Raw genomic sequence first — 27,602 nt, 5'->3', positions numbered from 1 at the left:
CGTCTAACAAAAGTAACAGGGAAAGAGCCCACTTGGAAACGTCTTCCCCCCCCGCAAAATCCCCCCAAGCCCTACACCCCCTTTTCTGGGGAAGACTTGATAAAAATCCTCACCAGTTGGTAGAGGTGAACACAGACCCAAACCCTTGGATCTTAAGAACAATGAAAAAGCAATTAGGTTCTTAAAAGAAGAATTTTAATTAAAGAAAAGGTAAAAGAATCACCTCTGTAAAATCAGGTTGGTAAATACCTTACAGGGTAATCAGATTCAAAACAGAGAGAATCCCTCTAGGCAAAACATTAAGTTACAAAAAGACACAAAAACAGGAATCTACATTCCATTCAGCACAACTTATTTTATCAGCCATTTAAACAAAACAGAATCTAATGCATATCTAACTAGACTGCTTATTAACCCTTTACAGGAGTTCTGACCTGCATTCCTGCTCTGGTCCCGGCAAAAAACAACAACACAGACAGAGAGAACCCTTTGTCCCCCCCACTCCAGCTTTGAAAGTATCTTGTCTCCTCATTGGTCATTTTGGTCAGGTGCCAGCGAGGTTATTTTAGCTTCTTAACTCTTTACAGGTGAAAGGGTTTTTCCTCTGGCCAGGAGGGATTTAAAGGTGTTTACCCTTCCCTTTATATTTATGACAGCAAGTTTTCAAGAACTAATTAACACTACTTTTTTAGAAAGGTAAAAAAGACAGAGAAAAAAATGATCTCTTTCAAATACCCCTGGAAAGGCACTATGGTCTGTCTGGAATGAGAATGGGACTGGCAGTCAGGAAACAATACATTCTAATCCTGACTTTACCACTGACTCACTGGACAAAGGCAAATTAATTCACCATGCTGTGCCTCAGTTTCCCCTTCTCTAAAAATGAAGATTAGACTTCCCTGTCTCTGTCTCCTATTTGGAGCAGAAGACCGAGGCCTATCTCCCCTCCCTAACAGCAGCAAAGGATCATTCAGAGGTTTCCCAGGCAGTCGCAGGAGGAGCTGGGAGCTCAGTGCACAACGATCAAGCTGCCCCCGCCCCCCCTAGCTCTTTGCCATCTTTGACAGAGAGGGTCCGGGCATAAGAAGGGGTTATAACAAAGGCACAGGGACACAATGAGAGAGGGGGCAAATGGAGCACAGGGTGGGAGGGTTGCGTAGAGTGATCTGGAGGGATTGCTGATGCTGAAACAATTCACAAGATCAGAATTTGAGTAAACAGGGATATCACCACCATCACCATCCTGCCTGGCCCAATGGTATTCCAGTCACCACCAGTATCTTCTTAAAAACATTGATCTCCTGGATACCACTGTGCAGTAACTGTTGGTAAATTATGAGTTTAAATAGTGATCACTCTAGTTTTGTTTCTCTACATGGAGTCCCAGGCTCTTTCATTCTTCTCCCTATCCTTTTTCATTTTTTTCATTCCCTTCTCCAATATGCCCCTTTAAAAACAAAGCTCATGAAATCTTCAGTCTGCAGCTACGTCATCCACACAAGTTATAGCACTTATGCAATATCATCCCCAGGTTCTGTTTTACATTGTTGCAACATGTGTTTAGCAAGGCAGTTGATGTAACAGAGGAGACAACTGCATTAGCTGGGGAAATGATTTCAAGTCTTGTGCGCTATGGCATTATCTTTCTACCTGTCCAGCAATAATCTGTTCATCCAGCAGCTAAACTCACCTGGTGTCTGGGCTAGCAGGGAGCAGACTCCGGTCTAGGGTGACATTACTTCCACTTGGGAGCATAGAGGTATATGATGTTGGCTCCAGTAATCCATGTGGGCTGATCGCTGCTGGGGTACTTGCAAGATGTTTGAAATGACATAAAAAGAAAGTTAAGCACGCAGAGCATACATTCATGATTCTAATACACTACGTTCAGCACACTGATCTAGTGTCCTTCATCAGAGTATCTCAGAGTGCTTTATAAAGCTGGGTTAGTATTATGCCAATTTTACAGATGGGGAAAGTGAGCCACAGACGTTAAAGCCAAAATTTCCCATAGCTCCTAGATTTTAATGGGAATTCTGACAGCATCTTTAAAATTCAGGCCACTAATGTAGATCTCTAAATGGATATAGGTGCCTAACCTTAGGTGCCCATATTTGAAAATTTTGGCCTAAGTGACTTGCCCAAGGTTACGTATCAAGGCACCAACTGAAGCAGTAAGAGAAAGCAGGAGTCCAGACTCCCAGTCCCCATCTCTTCTTAAAAAGAAAAGGAGTACTTGTGGCACCTTAGAGACTAACCAATTTATTTGAGCATGAGCTTTCGTGAGCTACAGCTCACTTCATCGGATGCATGCCGTGGGAACTGCAGCAGACTTTATTTATACACAGAGACTATGAAAAAATACCTCCTCCCACCCCACTGTCCTGCTGGTAATAGCTTATCTAAAGTGATCATCAGGTGGGCCATTTCCAGCACAAATCCAGGTTTTCTCACCCTCCACCCCCCCACACAAATTCACTCTCCTGCTGGTAATGATCACTTTAGATAAGCTATTACCAGCAGGACAGTGGGGTGGGAGGAGGTATTTTTTCATATTCTCTGTGTATAAATAAAGTCTGCTGCAGTTCCCACGGCATGCATCCGATGAAGTGAGCTCATGCTCAAATAAATTGGTTAGTCTCTAAGGTGCCACAAGTACTCCTTTTCTTTTTGCGAATACAGACTAACACGGCTGTTACTCTGAAACCTGTCATCTCTTCTTAGTAGACCACATTGTAATACAACTTGTGTGGTACAACAATAAATACAGACTCCTGGAACGACAATCAGTATTGTATCTATGCTCTCCTGATTCCAAAGTGGTAAGCTAAGCAAATTTATTTTTAATAAAAAAAAATAGTTTTGATCTATTAAAAGAGGTTATACCTGTTAAGGGTGAGCTTTTCACAAGTATTCAAGTGATTTAGGAGCACAGATCCCATTTGAAAGTCTTGCCTACAGCATTATTTTTCTCATCATCTTGTGTCTGTTATTAACAAGGCCTGGAGTTCCTTCTTCATGTCTTCTACCACAGTCACTCATGATAACATCTAACAAAATGTAACCCATGCTAACTGCAGTATTGCCTCCATTTTATATATAAACATTAGTCATGTGCCAAAGAGCACTGCTGAATTTCCAACATAAGAGAAGTCCCTCTTAAAATGTTTTATTTAAAATTAAGTTACAGCTCTTAAAGATGCCCTTTATCTATCCTATGTACAGGTGCAGCAGCCATCTTGCTGATACACCCCAACTCAGCATGTTCCCTCATTCTTCAGCTCTTCTGCTAAGATTGCCAATAATGTTGTCAACTGCAGAAGTGGTTTGTAGATCCTTGTCCCATAGAAATCACAGATACTAGAAACCAACCTTTACCAATGCAGGACTGTTTCCTATTGTATGTTTTCTAGTGCTTTGTCCTGTTTATTTTTTAAAATGTCTCAGTGATGGGATTGTCACCAGTTTCCTTGGGGAATCATTCTACAGCCTAACATGTTTCACTGCAAACAGGATTTTTCTGCCATTGGTCTTTCATTTGCCCTTTCTTAGTTTCATCCTATTAATCCTACTTATAAATAAATCTCCCTTAAAGTGAGACCAAAAATTTCCTATTGCATAGGCCACCAAATGGTTGCCAGCAGGTAACGGCTTTTGGTCATTATTGGCCTGAACCAATTACATAGAGGAAAAAGGGTTCTATATCCCATTGCTGGCTCTCAGAGCCACTGATGACTGTCAAAAGCCTTCTAAATCAACGTCATGGCATTTCAAAGAAACAAAAAACAACCCTCCACTCACACACATTTCCTAACAAATATCTCCACTCAATATGCAATGCTGAAACACGCAGCTTGACAGCAGAGGTTAGGAGAGCTCAAACAGAAATCTGAGAAGAGGATACATCATGCACCACTTAAGATCGAAGGTCACAGTCTAAGGACTCATCCGCCACAGGAAAATGGACTCTGCTCCCTGAAGTGAAAGCTTTGATTTAGAATCAGTGACCCATTCTCAAAGGCTAAATCCCTACTGATAGATACACTTAAAACAACAAGCCAGACAATTGAAAGAAACGTGTTTTAAAAGGCTTCACAGGGATTTCCCCCTCCCTGCCAAATCCCTTATTTTTCACACTGCCAATTGAGTGTGTGACTGTCATTAAGGTTTTGTCATCAGTTTCATTAGAAACATTCATATTCCAGGAGTTTATAAATTCTGTTGCTCCAGGCTGCCGCAGCTTGAATAAGAAAGAAAAACATGTCAGCTAAGTTAAATTACACACTCTGAAGCATAGCCATGTTGGTACCAGGATATTAGAGAGACTAGGTGGGGGAGGTAATATCTTTTATTGGACGAACTTCTGTTAGGGACAGAGAGGAGCTTTCGAGCTTCCACAGAGCTTCTGAGTATGTTTCAGTACTTCTGAGTACATTTCCCAGACCTGAAGAAGGGCTCTGTGTAAGCTCAAAAGCTTATCTCTCTCTGAACAGCAGAAGCTGGTCCAATAAAAGAAATTACCTCATCCACTTTGACACTCTGAAGAGGGCACCCATGTACCTGGGGCCACAGTTACTGCTTCTTCCTTTCTGCCCCCAAATGGGCACAGAATAATGTGGCAAAGCAACATTATGTTGTACCTGTATCCTGTACCCATCAACCCTTAAACAAGGGGTAGGGCTACTCAGGAAGACCAGGGCCTTAAAAAGCCCGCTCCTAAGTGACCAGGGGAGCTAGCGAGGGGATTCTCCAGGGAGAGTGTGAGGGGAGGGGGGCACATTCACTTAACATTCCCTAAACTTCTTGAAACTTAAAGCCAAACACACCCCCTAATAAAAACAAAACAACAACAAAGGAACAAGCTTCAGGAGTAAAAAGAGAATGTAGGACGAAGTCCAGCAACAGAGTGGGGGTTACCCAGTTTATTGCACCCAATGCAGCATGTATGATTACCTGCCCTATGGGCAGGTGGCATTTGTGTGCATTTGGTGCAAGGAGCTCCTGGCCCTCAGAGACCATGTATGGTCTTCGGAGACCAGGATGGCTGAGCTGGAAGAGCTCAGGGTGATACTGTTTAGTTTATCAATTTGTTCCGAAACCTCCTCTAATGACACCTCAATCTGGGACAGTTCCTCAGATTTGTCACCTAAAAAGAATGGCTCATGTTTGGAAACCTCCCTCACCTCCTCAACCATGAAGACCGATGCAAGGAATTCATTTAGTTTTTCTGCAATGGCCTTATCGTCCTTGAGTGCTCCTTTAGCATCTCGATCGTCCAGTGGGAATGTGGGGCACCTGGCCACTGTTGGAAGACAGGATACTGGGCTAGATGGACCTTTGGTCTGATCCAAGATGGCCATTCTTATGTTCTTATGATCAGACAGGAAAGCCAGCAAATCTCTCATACAGCCACCTGCGTGGAATACTCATGCCCTGACCATGAGCTATTCAGGCAGAAGAGAGTGTATCAAGTGTGTTATGTTAAAATGCATGGAACATACCTCCTTAGCACTAAGCCCCATCCTGGAAAGCAGTGCAGAGACTGCAAAGTGTGTGAATTCCCTGAGTTGGGGTGGAGCCAGGACCGTGGCACTGTCAATTACACTTTGCAGTTCTCTTCTTGGCCATGCCTTCTCTTCTTTACTCACATGTGTATGTGACAGAATCCAGGCCCTCGGGGGGCATTCAGGGGAAATCAACAAGTTATTCAATGGCTAAGGGCCTGATTTCAGTTAGACCTCACCCCAGCCTCTTATTTTGTACCTTTAATAGCACAGGCACCATTGACACGAACTAGATATTATTATTAGATGTCAAACTACCCAATTGTGCCCACATACTGTGTTTCAGGTAGTTAAACATCAAAATAAGCTCAGTTGCAACTGCACACAGCTACGGGAACAAAATAAGGAAGTCAGATTTTAAATTATCTCAATTTAAAAATATAAATTTATGTAGTTATTCCTTTGGCTGTTGCAATAAATAAAAACAGAACTGATTCTTCCTTTAAACCACTTTTAAAACCAATATAACTTCTTTGATTTAAACTGAGCTACTTTTGATTTATGTTGGTCAAGGACATGTCCCAAAATCTTAAAATATCCAATTCAGTAGTTTATAGCATTGTATAAAAACACTGGTATTTCTATATGGCAAATACTCTGTATATTTACCAATTAGACAGCTGTGCTTTTTTAAAAACAGTCAAGTATTTTATTATAGCTATAAATGTATTTTGTTCCAAATTATTTACAATGCCCTCAATGGAACAAAGTTTCTTTCCCTACTAAGTTCATCCATTGTGGCAAACAGTGGTTTTCCACTTTCCATTTCAATGGAGCTTGGAGTTAATATAGCTTTTTTGAGTATATTTTTTTCTTTTGTCTATTAGCATCTTCAGTTATGTCAGCACAACTCTAGGACCAGCATTCTCTCAGTCAGTTCAACTGCACTGCCAGTAAAAAGGATAGCTTTCGATGTAAACAGTAATTCTCTTTTTCTTGACAACAGAGTACAGTAAGAAGCTCCCTCCCACAGTCACTGAACTTTGAGATTAAGAAACATTTTCCCTGAATGGGTATTTGTATTGAATTGTATTTTAAATGAAAGTAGACAATGTACAAGAACAAAGCTGACAAGAGAAAAATGATGGATGTCAAGAGAAATTTTTATAATCAAATTTCAGAGAGGTGTGATTTGGGCTTTACTTGTGTAGCCAAGTAGAAACAAAAAAAGTCAAAATAAAATACACGCTGGGGAAACATAATCTAAGTCACAGATACAGATAAGTGGACAGATACTCCACAGAGAGGAGAAACCTAGGAAGCAGCATGCTGAAAAAACCTAGAGATGACAATGAACAGGAAGTCAGCCCCCAACTAAAACCTCTCCAACGCATCATCAAGGATCTACAACCTATCCTGAAGGACGACCCATCACTTTCACAGATCTTGGGAGACAGGCCAGTCCTTGCTTACAGACAGCCCCCCAACCTGAAGCAAATACTCACCAGCAACCCCACACCACACAACAGAACCACTAACCCAGGAACCTATCCTTGTAACAAAGCCCGTTGCCAACTGTGTCCACATATCTATTCAGGGGACACCAAAATAGGGCCTAATCACATAGGCCACACTATCAGAGGCTCGTTCACCTGCACATCTACCAATGTGATATATGCCATCATGTGCCAGCAATGCCCCTCTGCCATGTACATTGGCCAAACTGGACAGTCTCTACGTAAAAGAATAAATGGACACAAATCAGATGTCAAGAATTATAACGTTCAAAAACCAGTCGGAGAACACTTCAATCTCTTTGGTCACTCGATTACAGACCTAAAAGTGGAAATTCTTCAACAAAACAACTTCAAAAACAGACTCCAACGAGAGACTGCTGAATTGGAATTAATTTGCAAACTGGGTACAATTAATTTAGGCTTGAATAAAGACTGGGAATGGATGGGTCATTACACAAAGTAAAACTATTTCCCCATGTTTTTTCTCCTCCCCTCCCCCCACTGTTCCTCAGACATTCTTGTCAACTGCTGGAAATGGCCCACCTTGATTATCACTACAAAAGGTTTTTCCCCCCCTCCCCGGCTCTCCTGCTGGTAACAGCTCACCTTACCTGATCACTCTAGTTACAGCGTGTCTGATAACACCTCTTGTTTCATGTTCTGTGTGTATATAAATCTCCCCACTGTATTTTCCACTACATGCATCCGATGAAGTGAGCTGTAGCTCACGAAAGCTTATGCTCAAATAAATTTGTTAGTCTCTAAGGTGCCACAAGTCCTCCTTTTCTTTTTGCGGATACAGACTGACATGGCTGCTACTGAGACTTGGGTCTGTCACACAAAATGACCACAAAAGGCCAATGCAATTTTGAGCTGCATATGCAGTGGCAATGAGATATCATGTCCCAGAGACAGGAGGTAATTTTGCCTTCTTTGCTACCCGTTGTTGCAGCTGGAATATTGTGATCAATTCTGGCACCTAATTACCAGATGTTAACAGATTGGAGGGAATTTAGAACACAACACCAAAATTTACCAGGGGGCCAGAGGAACAGACTTATGAGGAAAGATGTAACTATATGTAGTTTGGCTAATTGTTGACTAATAGAGAGTTGAGACATGGTAACAGTCTAATTTTCTGAAATGCATAAAAAAACGAAGAGGGGTTATATTGAGTGGTACAAGGCGTATAACTAGGAGTAATGGGACGAAACTGGATAGTGATAATTTAGGGTAGATATCATGATAATCTTTCTGATAGGGAGATGTATTAAACTGTGGAAGAGCCTTCTAAGGTGAAAAGCCAATCTCAAGGTACATTTAAAACTAGACTGGATATTGCACTAGTAAACATACTACTTGACATAAGAGACTAAATGACCCTGTAGTTCTCTTTTCTATCTAATATCTATGATTTCAGGATTCATTGTCCAACTCTGAGTCTCAAACGTTCATATTTATGGCATTTCCTGACTTCACTTCTTGCATCACCATATGGAACGGACTGTTGTCTACTCTTGCATCCAATTTGTTTTCACTGAGCACAGATGTCCCTTCAGGGCTGGTAATTGCAAATACCAAATGAGGGTGATAGGAGTTTCTTTCACCTATCTGACAGCTCTGCCAAAACAAAGTCTTATTTTCTCTCCAAACAAAGAATCCAAAATATGAGCAAGGCACAGTGAAATAAAGGCAGCAAATAGCAGTGGACTAAGGGTATGTCTATGCTAGAAATGTAAGTCGACCTAATATACACAGGTGATGAACATCCACCGACCTAAGATGGACAGTGTGGGGAGCTGAGAGCCCGGTCTCTCAACTTCGTTGGCAGCTCCCTACTGGGAACCCTGCCCAGTAGGCTCCTGGAGGGCTGCCCCTTGCAGGGAGCCAGCGGAAGTAGCTCGGGGCTTCTCGCCCACCAGAAGTGGAATCCAGATGCCCCAGCTTCTTGCACCCTCCCAACTGCTCCCTGCTGCGAGCTAGGCAGCCTTGTCATTGTGTGTGTTATAAATTCACAGTCCCAGATATACTGCAGGTTGGCCTCACACTGTTAGTCCACCCTCTGACTTGAGAGCCAAAATGGTCTTAAACTATCTCCATGTATAGGGCTTAACTGTAGGATTCGACTTAAAGGCTTTAAGAAGAGTCACCCATGGGACTTGTGATCTTTAAGAGCTTCTGATCATTCATCTTGCAGACACAATGGGGAAGGAGTTCACGATGGACATTTTCCATTCGGCTGAAAAGGACGTGACTAATACAAATGCCCGCGTTACCTTTGAAAAAGTTGGGCATATGCACTAGGAGCCTTCCCCAACAGCGCCTGACGTGCTGCACGTTGCCGTCTCTGCAGAGATGCTTTTTCCTGAGCAAGAAATATGATCAACTTATTACAATAACTTACAAGTACATACAGGCCTTCAGAAAGGTAACAAATGGCCACGACATTCCTGTCTCTGGCTAAGGCTGTGTTTACACTACAGACCTTACAGCGGCCTAGCTGTTCCGCTACAAGATCTCTCGTGTAGCCGCTCCATGCCAATGGGGGAGAGCACTCCCATTGACATAGTTAAACCACTTCCAATGAGCAGCGGTAATTATGTCAGCAGGAGAAGCTCTCCCACCGGCATAGTGCTGTGCACACTACCACTTATGCCAGTGAAACTCATGTTACTCGGGGGGGGGGGTGTTTTTTCACACCCCTGAGCAACACCAGTTTTGCTGACAAAAGTGGTAGTGTAGACATAGCCTAAGGCTCTTGAGTGTATAGGTTTAGCTATACTGGGAAATTACATTGTGTTATAACACGTTAACTAACACGGTGTTAAATATCACTCAGCACTCAGTGTAGACAGGACTTTTGTCTTTAAAGTCACGCCTGATTTTAAACATGGCGGTCCTGGTTTACACTGAAGCCCTGATTCTTCACTACATCTGAGCTATGCTAGGATGTAGCAGAAAGGGGTGACTGCAGGGAGCTGGTTGATTCACAGTCCCAGTATAAATTAAAACAAGAATAATCCTACTTTAATTTACGCTGCTTGCATAAGGTTCCTTTCACCAGCAAAGGATGGAGCAGGGATTTCCCTACACCCCCCATGAATTTCCCCAACACCCCCCTAGTTTTGTGAATAGTTACATGCTGTGTTGCCAATTTAGTGATTGTTTGGAAATTTGAATTGAAATTGAAATATTAATACACACTTTAAAGCACATAATGTGCACGATAAAATATGTGTATCTGAAAAGGTAGAATAGATTTGAAAAGTATGAACATAGACTAGCTTCCTTATACAACTGTTGTTTTTTATGACAGTGTCAGTGCATTCATTTCGGTGATGTTGGCCAACCTAATAATTTCAAATGATGATTTGTAAGCAAAGTCTGAATGAGCTCTCCCTGACAGCTAGTGATGAGCTGGGGGCTGGGGGGAAAGGCTGCAGGACCAGATTGTATTTACATTCAAACCTAATCTACCTAGGTATCCAGCAAACAGAGCTGTGCTGCCCCAATGATAGATTTTGGCTGGGGTTCGGTTACAAATCACTTGAATGGGGGTGGGGGCAGGAATGAAATGTTGTTATTCTTATTGTATGAGTAAAGGGCAGTAGAACTGTACTCAGCCTGTGCTGATTGAGGGCATCAAGAGAGAGGGTGGGGACGGGTGTTTTGCTTGATGGTCTGCCTGAGTCACAAGTACTATTTGACCTGCCCCTCTCCACTGTTTAAAGACAGAGCTGATTAGGCTCCATAGGTAGTCTTTTGTTTTGTTAAGTGACCACTACAGCTAAAATTACTGATAATCAGGTCTAAGTGCTCAGACCTGCTGTGGGGCAGTGTTTCTGTGGCAGAGACGGCCCAGCCTGCCCTAGCAGCGAGGTTCCCCCACTGAGAGCTCAGCTGAAATCACTGAGAGCTGTGTGGAACCTCAAGAGACCAACGCGCAGAGGTCACAGTGGCAGGTGGCAGCAGAAGTGATGGCACAGGGCTACTGGCAACAGAGTGATGGAGTGAACGGGGGCACAACAAACAACAGTGGCCAGAGCTAACAGTGAGCAGCTGGAGGAACGAGCAAGGTGCCTTCTTGCCCCCCACCTGGGAGGTGAACTCATGTGAAAGCAGCTCTGAAATCTGAGTCTCCACTGACCAAGGACAACACCGGTGAGTGCTCATGAGGCTGTTAAGAATGCTGGAGACACAACACAGTTCATGCGAACAAACATGGCTGTGGCATCCTACTTTCTATTTAAGCAAGAGATACCACACACTACAAACTGGAGGCCAATGTTAAGTGCATTGTCACTTGTTCATCCTGAAGTTGAACACTGGTTTTGAACAAGACCAGCAAATGCTCACTATCTTTCTGCAAGAAACTCAACTGACTGGCTAGAAGCACGTGGTGCAACAGTGAAAGACTCAACAGTTGAAAAAGTGAAGAACTCTCTCACCACATTCAAAAAATTTGCATACATGGCTGATGAATGCACCGATGCAAATGGGCATCAAGTATTAAGTCATTGTGTATGTTATCTGGATGTCAGTGGTAGGCCAGTAGATGCATTTCTAGATGTTCAAGTTATAGAAGGCACATCGGCTGCATCTGTGACAACTCACATCTTAGAAGAGTTAAATGCTTGTCAATTGGACCCCAAACAGATGGCTGCTTGTGCATTTGATGGAGCTGCAGACTTCTCTGGAAGACATGGTGAAGTACAAGCTTTGTTCAGAGAAAAGTGTAACCCTGATCTCTCCTATACACACTGCAGAGGCCATCTACTTCAACTAGTGCTAGTACGAGCCGCAGACTCTTCAAAAGACATTTAAAAAGTTATAAATTTAATGTCTTCATTATATTCTTTTTTCAGCAAGCGTCCAAAAAGACTGAATATCTTGGAAAATACAGAAGATACACTGGGACTGAAGTTCAAGTTAGTCCAACCTGGGAACACCCTCTGTCTTTCTCATGAGCGATCCTTGGCTGTTGTCTTAAAATTACTCCAGCCGTTATTACTGGCTTTGGAAAGTCTCTACCAAGATGGGATGGATCTAAGTAGTGAGGCTGGTGGATTACTTTTGCTACTACATTCAGAGAAGACTATTGCCATTCTCTCTCTTGTAAGTCCACTGTTGAAACCACTTGGGTCATTAAACAATGCCATCCAGGCATCTGCTACAACCATAGTAGATCTTTGTCCAGCAATAGAAGCTACATTTGGATCAATCAGAGACCTAACCATTGAAAAAGTACTGGAAGAAGCAAAGACTTCAGTCCAGAAGTTGACTAATGAAGGCATTTATACTGAATCCTTAAGTGAAGAGGACAAGAAGTGTTTGTAAAGGCAACTGAAAAGGTACACAGACTTGATTCTTAAAAATGTACAAGAGCAACTTCTAGATTCTATTCAACCTCTATGTAGCTTTTACAGATCCCTGTCCTATAAAACACTGACAGTTGAGTGGAGTGAGGCACTACCAGCAATGGGACTGCCATGTGCTCAGGACAGAATAGAGAATTTGAACACACAGTGGAATACCATACGAGGGATGAATGAAGATTTGACTTCAACTTATTTTTTATCATCACTAGTGGCTCAACCCGATATTTGTGCTATGTTTCCTGAGATGAAAGAACTAGGAATTCATCTCTTGTTACTCCCAGTCACAACAGCTACAGCTGAGCGTTCTTTTTCATCATTGAATAGAATTTTGTGTTCTGAAAGAAGTCACCTTCTGCCTGATCATGTGAATGAACTAATGAGCATATCAATTGAAGGAATGGAAGTACTGAACACACGAGAAGCCACCAAAGATGAACACACATTGCATTCAAGAAGTTCATTAACGGAGTTGTGCAAAATTATAACAAGAAACCAAGAAGGATGTAGATGTAGTGCTTCATAGAAGGCTTGAGTAGCCAACTTCCATTTGTGTGATGATTTTAAAACATGAGTTAAATCTAATAAAATGGTCATGGAACATTTTTCAGTTTTTACTATGGTGCCATACAGCCCATCTTCACCCTCACAGTCTCACCCCTGATCGGCCCTGACCTTCCCCCCCTCCCCCCTAAATTCAAACACCCCCCTTTAATTTCAATTCCTGGGGAAAACACTGGGAAGGAGTATAGTAGAATTTGGCTCCAACATACTCCTGACATGCTGCTTTCCTTGTCCTCTCACTCTAAAGGTAGGGGAGTGGTTGGTGGCTACCCCACCTGTGTTAACTCTACACCAGCTGAGATTTCCCCTACACAGGGGGAATTCTCTGCTGGAAATCTATGGCCACTTTCAGGGTTCTTTGTATACCTAGCACAAGGTAGCCTTAGCAGACTGGAGAATCAGTGTGTTAGTTAACATGTGCTGCATCAGCACAATATAATTTCCCAGTGCAGACAAATCCAGTGTGGGTAAGGCAAGAAAACGCTCAAAAAAACAACAGTCATTTTATAGTGACATCATCACACATTGATTTGGCATCACAATGGTACAATAAGACCCCACACCACAATTTATCTGGTGACTCTGACTCCCATCCCAAGAATGGCTCTCCAGATGGCAAAGGGTTCACAAGAAAGAGTCAGATTGCCTTGTTGAACCTATTCACCCACAGATTGTTGTGATTTCCTTCCCTTTTGCTACTCCAGCTAGGTCCAGACCTACACAGATTTCAGACAGATGTTTCACAAATCATGTACTTTGTAAAGAAGCAATTCTTTCTGATTTTTGTATGGATTGCAGGGCCTGGTTCTGTACTGCCTTGCAACTCGTGTAATTATTTCTACTTGTGCAACATTGGTATAATGTGTTTTGCACCCACAAGTTGCAAGGGCCATGGAGAATGATGGTTCTTTTCCTGGTCAGCAAGCCTTTCCTCTTACCCTGCTCCTGGATTGCCAGTGCTAGTCTTTTTATGCTCTTTCTCACTTTGCCATTCTACACATAGGAAGCAAGGAATGCAGTTGTAGCAGTCATGCCATATGCTTTTGTTGCCAAAAGTAAAGGAATCATTTCTTCTTCCAAATGGAACAATTAAACAGGATTTTACTTTAAATTCATAACAGACATATTTACAATCTTTAATATTAAAAATTATTGGAGCTGCACTCATGTTTCACATTGGAGCACTTACTGACTGACATTTCAGTTGATCCTACAGAACCTCATCATACACATGAACAAATATATTGGGCACTTAGAAGGCCAAGTAAATAGCTTGGCAGATATTCCCAGCAACGAACATGGAAACTAATAAAGGAAGCCTTCTAGCCCACTGAAGAACTTAAACCCGGGCTAAATTATAGCCACCTTCATCATAAAATACTTATTTCCCTGGCTTGACAAAATGTAAAGTGTCAATATAAGATGCAATAAAGAGAGAGAGACATAAATCGCTGTGATACAGATGACGGCAGAAAGCTGCTGAAGTGAGAGAAACACAGCCTTCTCCTTCAGTTTAAGCTAATATATATTCTGATGAAATAAACATAAAATGAAATGACAGTTATTTAACTCTACATGGCATGAGACATGGGATTTTGCTTAAGATGTCTGAAAGATGGGAGGGTTCCCTGTCTGGGTAGCCCATTTTACAGTCATACCTTTCTCCCCACTAAAGAAAGCCTTTTTTTAAGTCTTGGATAGCGGTGATTTTTTTTGATTCTCTGCTCCATCCAGAATCAAAACTCTAGACATCAGAATCAGGTATAGCTTGCTATAAATACAGAGATAGTGGCAATAACTATCTAGCAAGCCAGGCCTGCCCAAACCATCATTCATCATTATGACCTCATAGCCCTGGAATGGAACATATTTTGAAGCTTCCATTGTTTTTTTCTTTCCCCTGCCGTTGTCATTGAAAAGGATCATTAGAAATATCTGCTTGACAGCACCAACTCCACCACAGCCTGCAAGGAGAGTGAATTAAAGTCTGCCTTTAGGGAACAACCTATAAAAAAAATGAAGCTTAGATTGCACAAGGTTGTTTAAAATTTAAGCACACTGTTGAGTCTCTGGGCCAAAAAAAGAAGAAAAAGCAGCAGTGAAACATGTCTGAATTCAATCTCTGGTGACAACCATGCCAAACATGCAGCCACTCAGGTGAATGAGAGTTTTGTCATTGACTTCAGTGGGAGCAGAATCGGGTTCAAAGCTCTTGATGTCCTGTTAGACAATTTCCTTGTATCTCATGGCAGCATATCCATTATTTATCCTGAATTTGGATTGTTTCCATGCATTCTTGTAGAAGTATATAGGAGCTGATCCTCATCCAACTTAAACCACATAAATCAGAAGCAACTCCAACAGAATCAATGAAGTTACTCTGGTGTAAAACTGGTGTGAAAAGATTAAGCCCACAGTTCCCTACCCCATCTCCCCCTCAGATGATGATGCTCATGACATTTTCTTTCAGCTGCCTTTGGTACGCTTGATTCTGGGCATTCCACTCTGGGAAAATATTGACAAACTGGAAGGAGTTCAGAGAACAGCAGTAAAAATGATATGGGGGCTGGAGGGATAGACCAAAGCATAAACATCCTACTCATAGGTTAGCATTCTATATGTTTAAAATTAGAGCATTTCCCCCTTACCACTGGTGTTTTTTGTGCGGCAAGTTTGGCTGAGATTCTAACAGAGTAGTTTCTGGCTGAAGAGTCCGAAAATTCATTGATGTCAGAAGACTGGGCAATTCTAATGGTCCCTCCACTGGTTAAAGTTTTGTGATCTCCAAAAGACAGTGAGCTGGAATCTAGTAGGGAACAGATATAGTTATTATTGCAACAAAACCCTTAATTTAAACTCTGTTTACAAGAAGTTGAAATCCTGTTGAAGAAACTCCATGTCTGCAGTTGCAGAATAACCAGGTACCTTTTCACACTGTTCTGGGTTTGTAAGTGGTAAGAATGAAAGTTAAAAAGATAATAAGACACTCAGTTCTAAGAAATAGATGCCAGGGAATGGAATAAAAATACTTAGCACTTTTTGTAATTTGTAAAACACTTTACAAATATTAACCAATTCATCCTCAAAATACCTAGGGAAGTGTAGGCTCCCAAAAATACTCAAAACAGAAACCACTGAGGGACACTGATGGTGTACAGCATGTTGCTTTGCTTAATTTTATTTGCCTGAGGTGCTAGCTATTAAACATTGTTACCACTGTTAAGCTGTTTAAAGACTATGTTTGACCTACCTCACAGCCAGGGAATTTGAATCACTTGCCCTTCCTTTTGTCAGAATCATTTGCACCTGAATTTTTGTGCATACAATTCACCTCTGGGCGCAAATGTAAGTACTTGCACCTCTACCTGATTTACAGGTAGTCAGAAATGCAACTAAACCAGATAGCTGGAGATATAACTAACTCACTTTTTTCAAGCAAAATTTGAAGGTGCAAAACTACAGCCACAAATAAGGAGGCTGGGCTTCAGTTTAGCTAACAAATTACCCCTAAATATCAATTTAAAATTTAAAGAAAACCCTTACGAATATTTATATTATGGCAGTGTTTGGAAAACCCAGTCAGGAGAAAGGCTCCATTGTAGTAGGTGCTGTACAAAAGTAGTTCTCTCAAAGTACCTACAATCTAAAGAGAAGAGTAATAAATGAAGGGTGGAGGAGAGGGAGACAATCAAATACATACAATCTTACACACACATATTCATATTTTGTGTATGTTTGGTTTTGTAATTATGTAATAAATAAATGCCAACTTTCCCCAAATGTCTCTCAGCCTAGCCAGCTCAAGTTGCTGATATGCATATGCTGGAATTTCTAGTAATTAAAACAAGGGAGTTATGGCTCCTGAGTTCTATTCCAGGTGCTGCAAATGATTAACTGAGCCTGATTTACAGACATGCTGAGCACCCACCACTCCCACCAACTTCAATGGGAATTCTGAGTGCTCAGCACCACTGATAATCAGCTACAGCACCAATGTCCCATCTGTGAAATGTTGTGAAGTATGTATTCCTATCCAGAGTGTTGTGAGGCTTACCTAATAGTTATAAAGCACCGACATCTTGGATGAAAGCTGCTACGTACGTGCAAAGCATTATCATCATATGAGTACGGTAATTTCTTCTATAAAAAGTGTTTCAAAAGAAGAGCTTATTGATTTCTCCCAGTGTCTTTATTCTGTACATGAACAAAAGATCTCAAATGGCAGCTCATTAAAAAAAAAAATTAACAACCTATCATAATATCAGAGAACCAATCTTCTCCCTTCTACTCTCTTACTAAAAATGTCCAAAATAAAGTCAACCTTGAGGCAAATTCTTTAAAATGAATTATTTCACACAGTCCATAAGAAGAGATACTCTCTCCAGAACTAAGATATTTAAATTTATTTAAACTCCTATAAATGAAGCTCTAAGTGTATTTAACGATGCATAGTCAATTTAAAAGTTACTTTATGGAGAGCAAAATTACCAAAACCCAGTACTATTAATGGAATTTCTGTGGCTAGCAACAAAGTACAAATTGACAATTCCAAAATGTGAAAGAATATTAAGATTTTGTTAAAGGAATGTCAGGTGCTTTAGACAGAACATATTATAATTAGATAAGATTCTCTTCTGTCCGTAATCCTTCCACATTGCGCTCCCTCCTGTGCCAGAAAGTTCTAGTTCCTAGTGAAGTGGTTCTCAAACTGTGGGTTGGGACCCCATTTTAATAGGGTCACCAGGGCTGGCTTAGACTTGCTGGGGCCCAGTGCTGAAGCCCAACCCCCACCACACAGGGTCAAAGCCTAAACCCGAGCACTTCAGCCCTCAGCAGTGGAGCTCAGGTTACAGGCCCCCTGCCTGGGGCTGAACCCCCACCATCTGGGGCAGTGGGGCTCAGACAGGCCCAGGCTTCTGTTCCCCTTCCTGGGGTCATGGAGTAATTTTTGTTGTCAGAAGGGGGTCATGGTGCAATGAAGTTTGAGAACACCTGCCCTAGTGTTTTAGCAGAAAATAACTAACAGCAAGATTGCAAGAACAAGATACAGCATACATGGTAACCTGCTTTTCCAAAATCCAGTCAGCCCCACAAGCCTTCCCTAACCTCAGACAAACACTGGCACTTCTAGAAGTGAAAATTAAGATAGTCCAGATTTAGATTAAATTTACTGGTTTCTTTAGAAAGCTACCTGTCATGGTAGTATCTATATGTTACAATCCATGTTGAGGCTTTTCATTTCCCACAGAGTAATCAACATTTATTAATTCTTTCAGGATATGAAACCACTTGACCTGAAAAAGTGATGAATTTTACACTATCTGTCATGAACACTTTGGTGCCAGTCTTACGCTTTCTTCAGATTCTCTTATCTGCAGCCTTGCAAGCCATGCAGAAAGTCACGACTATTGGCTCTTCCCCTGTTTAGGAAAAGTGTCACCCTCCTTCAGCACTGGATTTAAAGTAACCTATGAACTGTGGAAGCTCTTGGAGAAAAGAGCTATCATAAACAAGTTTCTTGTCTCCCTTATTACACAACTCCCTGTCAAGAAACTCTCTGTCTCCCCTCCCTCGTTCCCACTGAGGGCTCCATTAACTACAGGAGTGTATAGCCCAAATAGAGGAGACAGAATGGAATCTAGGGCCAGAATAAGGATGGATTTCTTAAATAATTTACTTGTCATTAGGGAGAAGCACGTCTCACCATTAAGCATGTCTTCACCACAGAGTTAGCCCAGGTGTCTCCCTTAAGTCTCCTGCTGTCCACACATCTGAATTTAGTGGTGCTTTATACCTGAGCTAGCTGGCCCAGCTGGGGGTATGGGTGAGAGCCTGGGTTCCACTTTCACTGAGGCTGGTACGCCACCCACTTTGCAGTGAGAATGCGGGCTATATCACTCGAGTGCTGATAGTCCTGCGGTGCCTTCCCACCATTCCCCCGTGTGTCGAAAACGATAGACAAGTTCTCCCACAATTCACTGGGAAAGACTCCTAAAGAGGCTTAGTTTATTGCAGCACAAAGAATCATGGGATATGCCCCCAAAGCCCTAGCGACACACATAGAAGTGTGCAGCACCACTGAGGACAAAGTAACTCAGATGTGGCTGTGCCGTGTGGCTGTACCCAGGCTAGGTTAACCCAGGTGTCAATCACCCAGGCTAACTCGGCAATCAGGAATTATTGTTAAAAGGAGATGGGGGTTATTGGCCAATGGCAAGAGGGATCCTGATTTGGAGAGACCCCATTCATATCCCTGTTCACCAGGCCAGGGGGAATGTAAGTGTTCAGCCTCAGAGCTCCAATTCTTTTTTCTCATTAGTCTGATAGGCACAAAGATGGCAGCCAAGGAGACATGTTTTGTGTTGTGAATCTCCCTTAAAAACCTTCCCTGATGAGTGGATATCTATCCGCTAGGGAATAACCTGCCTCCATATAACATTAGGGTCACACAATGCGCTTTTCCCAACATTGTTCTCCCAAGTCAGTTGCCATATAAAGTAACTATAAGTAACTGGAAGGAGCAGCATCACAGACTCGGTTCCTCGGAGAGGGGCAGTCAGAGAGGCACATTACTCAGTGGGAGGCCTGGGGAGTTTTCACAGGCCAGTAATCATGGAGGCCACCTCTCTCACAGATAGGGCACAAAGGTTTCTAATTGACAAGTAATTAGTAACATTCTCCTAATAAAGTTGGTGTTAGTTCCTGACTGGCACAGTTGGAAAGTCATGTACAGTACCTGTGACTATTTTGTCGTCCAAGACGCGACTGCTGTCCAAATCTGAAGGCTGTACCATACCTAGATATTCCTTTATGAGGAGACTCAGCTGGGTGTATGCCTCATCATAATCATCTACAGGAAACAGTTGCACATTTCAAGGAGGGAGGGAAAGGATGTATGACAAAAGAACAGCCATGCACCAGCACGAAATTATAACAGAAGTCAGAGATGAAAATGTCCTGTTAGCTCACCCAGCATATCTCCCTACCAGTTTGGGCTTCTTCTCCACAATACATTCTCTGGTAAATGTATTCCCAGTCTAGCTGTAAATGTTCCTCAAGTGATGAGGTGAAACCTCATCACTTGAGGAACTTCCCTTGGGAGAATAATCCACAGCCTACTACTGTGAAGAAGCATTTCCTAAATTCAGCTACATTCTAAACTCCTATAAGTCAGCCTAAATGTTCTTCTCAATTTAATTTTATTTATTGCCTTTTATTTCTTCTGTTTTACACTAAAAATGTAAGGCTGCCTATCCCTGGCTTCAGGTGTCCTTAACAATAGTTAAAAATATGATTATAATAATTCACAAGGCCAGCTATTTCATCTAAACCCTAGACCCAAATCCACCGCAGCAATGGCCAGTCAAAAAAAATATCTAGGAAAAATCCCCTGTCCCACTACTTGCTACCCTCCCCTCATGATTTTCTCTCACTCCCTAAACAACAGGGAGAAAACATCTGAGAAAGATCAACAGATTCAATTATTTTACCCAAAGGAGGTGATCAAGTTTCAAAGTAGAAGGGTCCTCACAGAGAAGGCCCTTGCAGCAGTTCCTCTCTTTATGCCCCTGCGGACCTCAACAGTGGCAGTATGGCACAGGGTAAAAGGCAGCCAGACCTCAGGCCATTTAGGGATTAACAGGACAAAAACAACACACTGAACTCCATTCAAAAACCAACAGACAATTAGGTCCAGATCCTCAAAGGATCTGAATACCTTTGAGGATCTGGAACTTAGGGCAGATCACGGAACTTCAGTGGAACAGCCTCATGAAAGACACTGCATAACAAATGTGCAGCTGATTCTACACCAGGTTCAATTTCTTGATGGATTTAAGATGTAGCTAGCACATAATGCAGTAATTCAATCTTGAGGTGACAAAGATACAAATCTGCAGTTCTTTATGTCCTCTGGATAAGAACTAGCTGGGTTCCATTTCTGGCAGACTCAAACCAGCTACTCTGAGCATCAATTTGCCTTCCCTAGTTTTTGTTTCAGAGATGACTTTATCTGCATGGCAGTTTGGGGGCATCCGTTGCCATCACCCTGGGTAATCAGATTCTTGGTACAAAAGAGGTTAACTCACCTGTGTTAATTACTGCATCAAAGTATCCTGGAAAATCCTGATTTATTTTGATATACATGTCCACTCTGGAGACTGCAGTTTCAATCTCTGGCCTGCTAAACAGCCCCTTCCTCCGCAGATGTCCCTCATATTTTTCTTTGTTCATTGGTACTAACAGGATATATCGAGGTTCAAAGTAGGTATTTTTCAAACTTTGCACACCCTTTAAGATTAGACAGAAAGCACCCAATAATGTTTTATTCCTGAAACTCAGTGACTACTTACTGACATGCTGTGTTCATGATGACCCCTTACTTATTACAAACCATCATATTTAGCAATGTTGGTAAGTTATTTAAGTCTATGGTCTTCAAAATCTGGCATCGAATTCATCTTGGAGTGAGTGAGTACAACTCCCAGGAACCCTACAGTTCATTGGTGATTTAAAGCACCTTGCTTTCATATACCTGCCTAGTAACTGTTTTTCCTGTTAGGCCCTATCCTTTGTCCCCCCCTTATTTTGCATGTCAGAAGTCATACTACTGTATTTCTTACAACCATTTTCTGACCAATTTATACCCCACATGTCACTTTCACCACCACTGAATTTGGCCCTTTCATTTTTACAATGAACCACATCAGAATCTTCTTCTCAATCAGAATGTGTTTCTAACTGATGCTGAGCAGCCTGATAACTTTTGGAGAATGAGGGTTTATTAAACCACAGTAGTTTATGATGGTAAGCGAACTGCTTTTGAATTTTTGACGGCATCTCTTGTACCAAACCATGATATTCTGAGAAAGGGGGAAGTCTACATCCGCACTAAACATACCTGAATAGCATAAAGAAATAAAAAATACAGTATGTGACATTTATACAGGATCCTAAAGCACTTGGCACAGATCAACTGGCTTCTCTGTTTGAGTCCAAATTCTGCATATGTGGCTATATAATGGTGAGGGGAGGAAGGCTAATATGTGAGGGCCAGACAAAACTGCAGCTGTCTGCTCTGGGTACCATATGGGCTGCTCCATCCTGACTTCCCCCACAACCATCTGGGATATACAAATGCCCAAAGGCAAAGGAGAGAAGACAGAGCTATATAGCTCCATCCCATCCAATCTACGGCTAGGCCTAACCAGCAAAAATGAGTCCTGAGTGAGTACCTTAGGCCTCCAATCCTATAAACCTGAACATGATTAACTTCAAGCATGAGAACAGTTCTACTGACTTCAATGACACTGTTCAAGTACAAAAGTATTTGCGGGATGAGGGTCTTACATACCTACACTTAGGGCAGGTCTACATTACAAGCTTGGTTTGGTACAGCTGCACTGATGCAGCTGCACAGTTGTAGCGTCTGCTGAAGACACTCTCTCCCGACAGCATCATAATTTGCAGCATCCAGCCAACATACCACTGGGTTGAGGTCAGTTTAGTGTGTCGCTCAGGAGTGTGGATTTTTCACACCCCTGAGTGACCTAGTTATACCGAAGTAAGCATATAGCGTAGACCTGACCTTACTTACATATGCCCCTGAAATAAAAAGGAATCGGAGGGTGGCCCACAAAGTGGTGGGAATAGAGAGATGCAAGGAACCCCTCGTGTTTGCAATAAGCTCTGTCTACAAAAGCAACAAAATGTGCCTTCAAGTGTAAAACAAATCAAAAACCAAAAATGATACATCACTAAAATGAGGGGTGGGGATGGAGTCTGTGTGGGGGCCAACCAAAACTTAAAACTGAAGACGTATCTGAAAAATAGGATTGAAACTTAAATTGTACACCTAATGTGCACATGCAGCCACTGCAATTTTATGTTCAAATGGGGTAACTGTATGCACCAATGGCCACGTAAACAAGGGATGGGTCCTGAAAGTGCCCTGGAACATCTCCCCTCACTGTGTTGCAGAATGCAACAGGTACTTCACTGACTAGAAATATAGTTATTACAAAGGGGACAAATCCCACCTCCTAACAGTGCAGAGGTGATAGATTAAAGGGTATTAAATGGCTCAAATGTTTAGCCTCAGCTCATGAACCATAATTAAAGTGTTCTTTTAATAGGCATGAATCACTTTTGTTAGGGGCTTAGGAGATGATAATGAACTTGAAGCCTTTCTGCTTCAGATGCATAACTCACCATTATGGTTTGTCATCAACAGGTAGAGGCCACAGCAATGCAGACTGCTGCATAATTATTACACGCTTTAGAACTCTGGCACCAGAGATATTTCTTAACTAGATGTTTATGATATTGCTGTTGATAATATCCAATAAAGACAAAGTAACTTCCCTATTCATATACAGGCCCTAACTTCTCCATCATTTAGTAATACACCTATTTTGAGAAGCAGTCAAGCTTTATGAGACACATCCCACTGTGTCATGTCCAGTTTGTCTTCACTTGTGAATTTAGGGTCCTAGCCTGTGAGAAGCTGAGCATCCTCAATGCCTGTTAAAGTCAATGGGAGTTGAATATGCTAATACCTCAAAATAGGCACTCAGATTGCAAGATCAGACCATTTAATTGTTGGCCCTTTGATACAGAGCTATCGCTATACAGTGGCTTGTACATTTCTGGCAATATATAAATGATTAATAATAATGCACATAAACTACTCCCACTGAATCTTGTAGGCACCTAAATTTACTCGGCACCTATATTTTTGCAATAAAAAGTTCGCTAGGCACCAATGTTTCTGTCTCTGTGCATGTGCACTGCTGCCTCCCACAAGTCCCAGAGCAATCTACAAACCAGGAGAAGAAAGATGTTCGGCTGCCAAACCACAGGCGGGGCCTGATTCGGAAGGTGTGCTCAGAGGCAGCCTACCAGATTGGGCCCCTCAGGCAAATTGACACAAAACCACCAGAGAGGGCATAACTTTTTTATCCCAGTGCTTAGAGTACTCATCTGGGAGATGCCTGGTTCAAGTCCTTCCTCCACCTGAGAGGAAGAAGGGATTTGAACTGAGATCTACCACCTCTCAGGTGAGAGCTCTAACCACTGAGTTATGGGGTATTCTGTTGTGGGGCTGTCTCAATCTCTCCTGTTGAAGCTGTCTTACTGTGGATCAATAATTAAAGAGTCATGTGGGTCAGAGAGAGAGAGCGCAAGCGAGCACAAGCATGAGAATGACTCTATAGTCCAGTGGTTAGAGCACTCACCCAGGCTCCACTCATCCTACTCCAATGACTCTTTAGTTATTTATTCACAGTGGAAAAGCTTCAACAAGAGAGAATGAGGGAGCCCCATAACAGAATATCCCATAGCCAGTGGTTACAGCAGTTACCCGAGAGGTGGTGGATCTCAGTTCAAACCCACCTGGGAGGGACAACTTGAAGCAGGCATCTCCCACATCCCAGATGAGTACCCTAACCACTGGGCTACAAGTTATAAGGGAGGGGTATCCCATCTGTGACTTGCTAGCAGAGATGGCACCTCCCTGCAGCCTGATCTTAGACACCTATCTCCTTGAGGGACTTAGCACACATCCCTCTGGTCATCTTCCTCTGGCTAGCTTAGGTGTTTCCCTGCCTGGCAAGCTAGCTTTTGTGAATAGCATTTTAAGGCCCCTATCTCTCCCCATTCATTGTATGGGGAGCCTAGGCACCTAACTCAGGGTTCGTGAATCGCAGTATGTTTCTATGATTTTCTAGACTCCCAAATGTTGGGGGTTTTGATGCTCAGCTTAGCAACATCTAACTCCTTTTGTGCATCTAGGCCCAGTAACCTGCCCAAGGTCACTCAGGAAGTCTGTAGCAGAGCAGGGAATTGAACCTGGGTCTCCCAAGTCCTACCTTAGTGCCCTGACCACTACATCATCCTTCCTCTCACATGAGAGGAATTCTCATAATGAGAATTATTTAATTAGAGCAGAAACTACAAAGGTAAATGTTATTCTTTTGGATTGATAATGAACACGTTTCCATGTTTTGTTTTTCGATGATGTTATAATGGTTAAGTAATAGTAACGCCTACCTCTATTTCCAAATGAACACAGCTTGCCAGTCCCTCTCTGGCAATGGATTCTACAGTATCTCTTCCTAATCCGTAGTAGTGGCTGCTATATTTATAGGTTGCAATAAATTTCCCCTGAAATTAAAATGGTGATGTGTCATGACAATGGAAAGATTGTAATGAAAACAGCTTTCCTACAGAAGCACAGTAAAAATTATTGTTCTAGACTTGGTTACCATTAGTACACAGCTCCACAAAGCCTAAATCATCAGTGATAACAAGGCCACCTGGGGTGCACAACTTGCAGAGAGCAGCAAAGAACAGGCCTCAAGGGTGCAGGCTGTACATTGTTTGGGAATAATAAAACATCAGCTCATTGAAAACAAGCAGCTGATGGATTACAACTTTACATTGGTTATTCATTCACCCTGCAAAGAAGCACAAGATCTAAAGCAAGAGGCATCTTCCTTTGACAGTGCCTCAAAATGAATGGCAGCACTGGATAAAAGAGAAGATACCAAAGAGGAAAGTGGGTACACAAAGCAAACCTGCAAGGGGAACATATACTTGGGAAATAAATTTCAACAGTGAAACTTGGCAAAAAAAAACTTTGGTGCCCAGTACTTTGTGTCCAAAGATATTCTTTGGAAATTAAACCACACTGTCATTGAGAGGTAAACACTAAACATCAGTTCAATGGCTTATGAATGTGTAGGCCTTGTGTATCTACCAATAAAGTACTATAATTGGGCTTTTTGCACCCAAACTGCATTGGGAGTAAAGATATGCACCAGAAGCAGTAGCTGGAGACATTCTGTCTAGAGAGAGAAGAGAAGCAGGTACAATGTCTCCAGGGTCAATCTGCTATCTTTTAAATCCTGTGCTCCCCATAGGGCTCCTAGAACATTGAGAAACATGGTAGGACCCTATCCACAAGCCTCGTTTTGGCTTTCTAGCACCCCTATCCTCCCCACCCCCCAACACACACACACACACACTTGGTATTCACATATGCAAATGACCTATTATTTATTAATATTACAATAGTACCTAAAGACTCCAACTGATCTATGTGCCCCACTGTAAAAGGTACTGTAGCTAAACACAGTAAGAGACAGTCTAGCTGACCATTTGCACAAATAAATACCTAATTTGCACATGAAACTGTGCTTACTGGACATGCATATTAGTCATGTAATTGTGCACACATCTCATTTTTTCAGAAATCAGGCCTTTAGAAACTTTTTGTTTCAGTGAGATCCAGTGAACTCACTGATACTACAGGTTTAGGCCTACCAAGACACAAGTCCAATTCTTACCATGTTCAACATATTGTCAAACACCTCCTGAGAAATGAAGTAGTAATCAAGTCTGTTGTCTTCTCCGAAGTAAGATGCCCTCGTGGTGTGACAGGGGCTGGAAGATATATGATATGTTAAAGGAACCACCAGTTTTCAATCATTTAAGAAGCTGGTAGTGGAGGAGGAGGAGGGAAGAGCACGAGAAATCATTTTATTTTAAGCAGAGAAGAAATATGAGGACAATAAAGAGGTGCAAAATCATACCACTAATGCTGCATATTGGAAAGAATAACTATAAATGCAAAAAAACTGTATTACATTTGGGCTATAAATCCAAACACACAGGACGTCTGAGTGGAAGCTGTCACAGCACCGATAAGTAGGGAAGTGATAAATTCATCCTCCCCCCCACCCCCGCTTTGTTGACTCCTGGCTGATATATAGGAATCTTAGATACAGGAGGGGTGGTGGGAGGCAGGTTGAGCAACTAATAGAAGTAGATGGAGGGACCAGTGGTGAGCTCCAGAACCAGCAGTAAGAGGGTATCAGTGCTGGAATCAATGAGATTGGCTGGAAGTAGGGGGAGGAAAGGGAACTATTTCAAATGCACACTTCTATTTAAGAGCAACCATTTGAAGTATCTGACACATGAACTTTCTTTTGAGATGAGGGTCATACAAATATGAATCTGGCCAAATAGCTAAGTCTACATATGAAGAAATTTTAGTTTAAAGGCTCCAGTCCCTTCCTACACATTCTGTTTCACATAAGCACCAGCATATGGTCCTCAGTCACTCCTAACAGTGGGTCACATTCCTGAGAGGTGGTACTTTGCTAATAGTGTTTTTGTGCCACAGGACAAGCAGAACAAAAATGTTATGCATAGACTTACACTGACAATATTTTGTCTTCTTGACTGCTCCATCTCAGACAAAACATAGCAAAAAATATTCACATCTAAATATATGGAGCCTGGCTGTGTTATTAAAACACTGATAATGGATTTTAACCAGCTTTGCAAAATAAAACTGGACAGACAGCTTGTTTGCTGAGCTTTGGGTCTTGAAGCCTCAAGCTAGAGATCACAGAATGAAAAAAAGCCATGTCACACTTAGGGGCAGCATTGTCTAGGTCTGGGAACCCAGATTTCATTCCCAAGTGTGACACAAACATGCTTTATTTGGTATGGGTATTGGGTAACTGATGAAAAATAGAATATTTATGAGCCTGGTTCTCATTTATACTTAGGCCCTTTTACATTGCCAGAGTAGTGTAAAAGAACCCTACTGTGAGTGAGAATCAGACCCTTGTATG

The 27,602-nt window shown here is 42.0% G+C and overlaps 1 protein-coding gene across 6 annotated transcripts in view; it reads right to left on the bottom strand.

Moving 5' to 3' along the window:
* LRGUK (leucine rich repeats and guanylate kinase domain containing) overlaps positions 1-27,602 on the bottom strand; it is an 80,736-nt gene that overhangs the window by 6,917 nt on the left and 46,217 nt on the right. For 4 of the 6 annotated variants that reach the window (XM_073328867.2, XM_073328868.2, XM_073328871.2 and 1 more), the window contains exons 12-18: positions 26,307-26,403; positions 25,009-25,122; positions 21,048-21,249; positions 19,697-19,810; positions 15,609-15,766; positions 9,298-9,386; positions 1,691-1,810 (exon numbers count right to left, since the gene is read on the bottom strand). In XM_073328867.2, coding sequence (XP_073184968.2) covers positions 1,691-1,810; positions 9,298-9,386; positions 15,609-15,766; positions 19,697-19,810; positions 21,048-21,249; positions 25,009-25,122; positions 26,307-26,403 — 894 coding nt within the window. Of the gene's footprint in view, positions 1-260; positions 1,323-1,690; positions 1,811-9,297; positions 9,387-15,608; positions 15,767-19,696; positions 19,811-21,047; positions 21,250-25,008; positions 25,123-26,306; positions 26,404-27,602 lie in introns of those variants that run through there. The other 2 variants (XM_073328870.2, XM_073328869.2) reach the window with 2 other exon arrangements.

Source organism: Lepidochelys kempii, chromosome 1 (genome assembly GCF_965140285.1).
Source record: "Lepidochelys kempii isolate rLepKem1 chromosome 1, rLepKem1.hap1, whole genome shotgun sequence".
Taxonomy (NCBI): domain Eukaryota; kingdom Metazoa; phylum Chordata; order Testudines; family Cheloniidae; genus Lepidochelys; species Lepidochelys kempii.
Note: the sequence above shows the minus strand (reverse complement) of the source record. Positions and strands in the feature narration are given on the sequence as shown.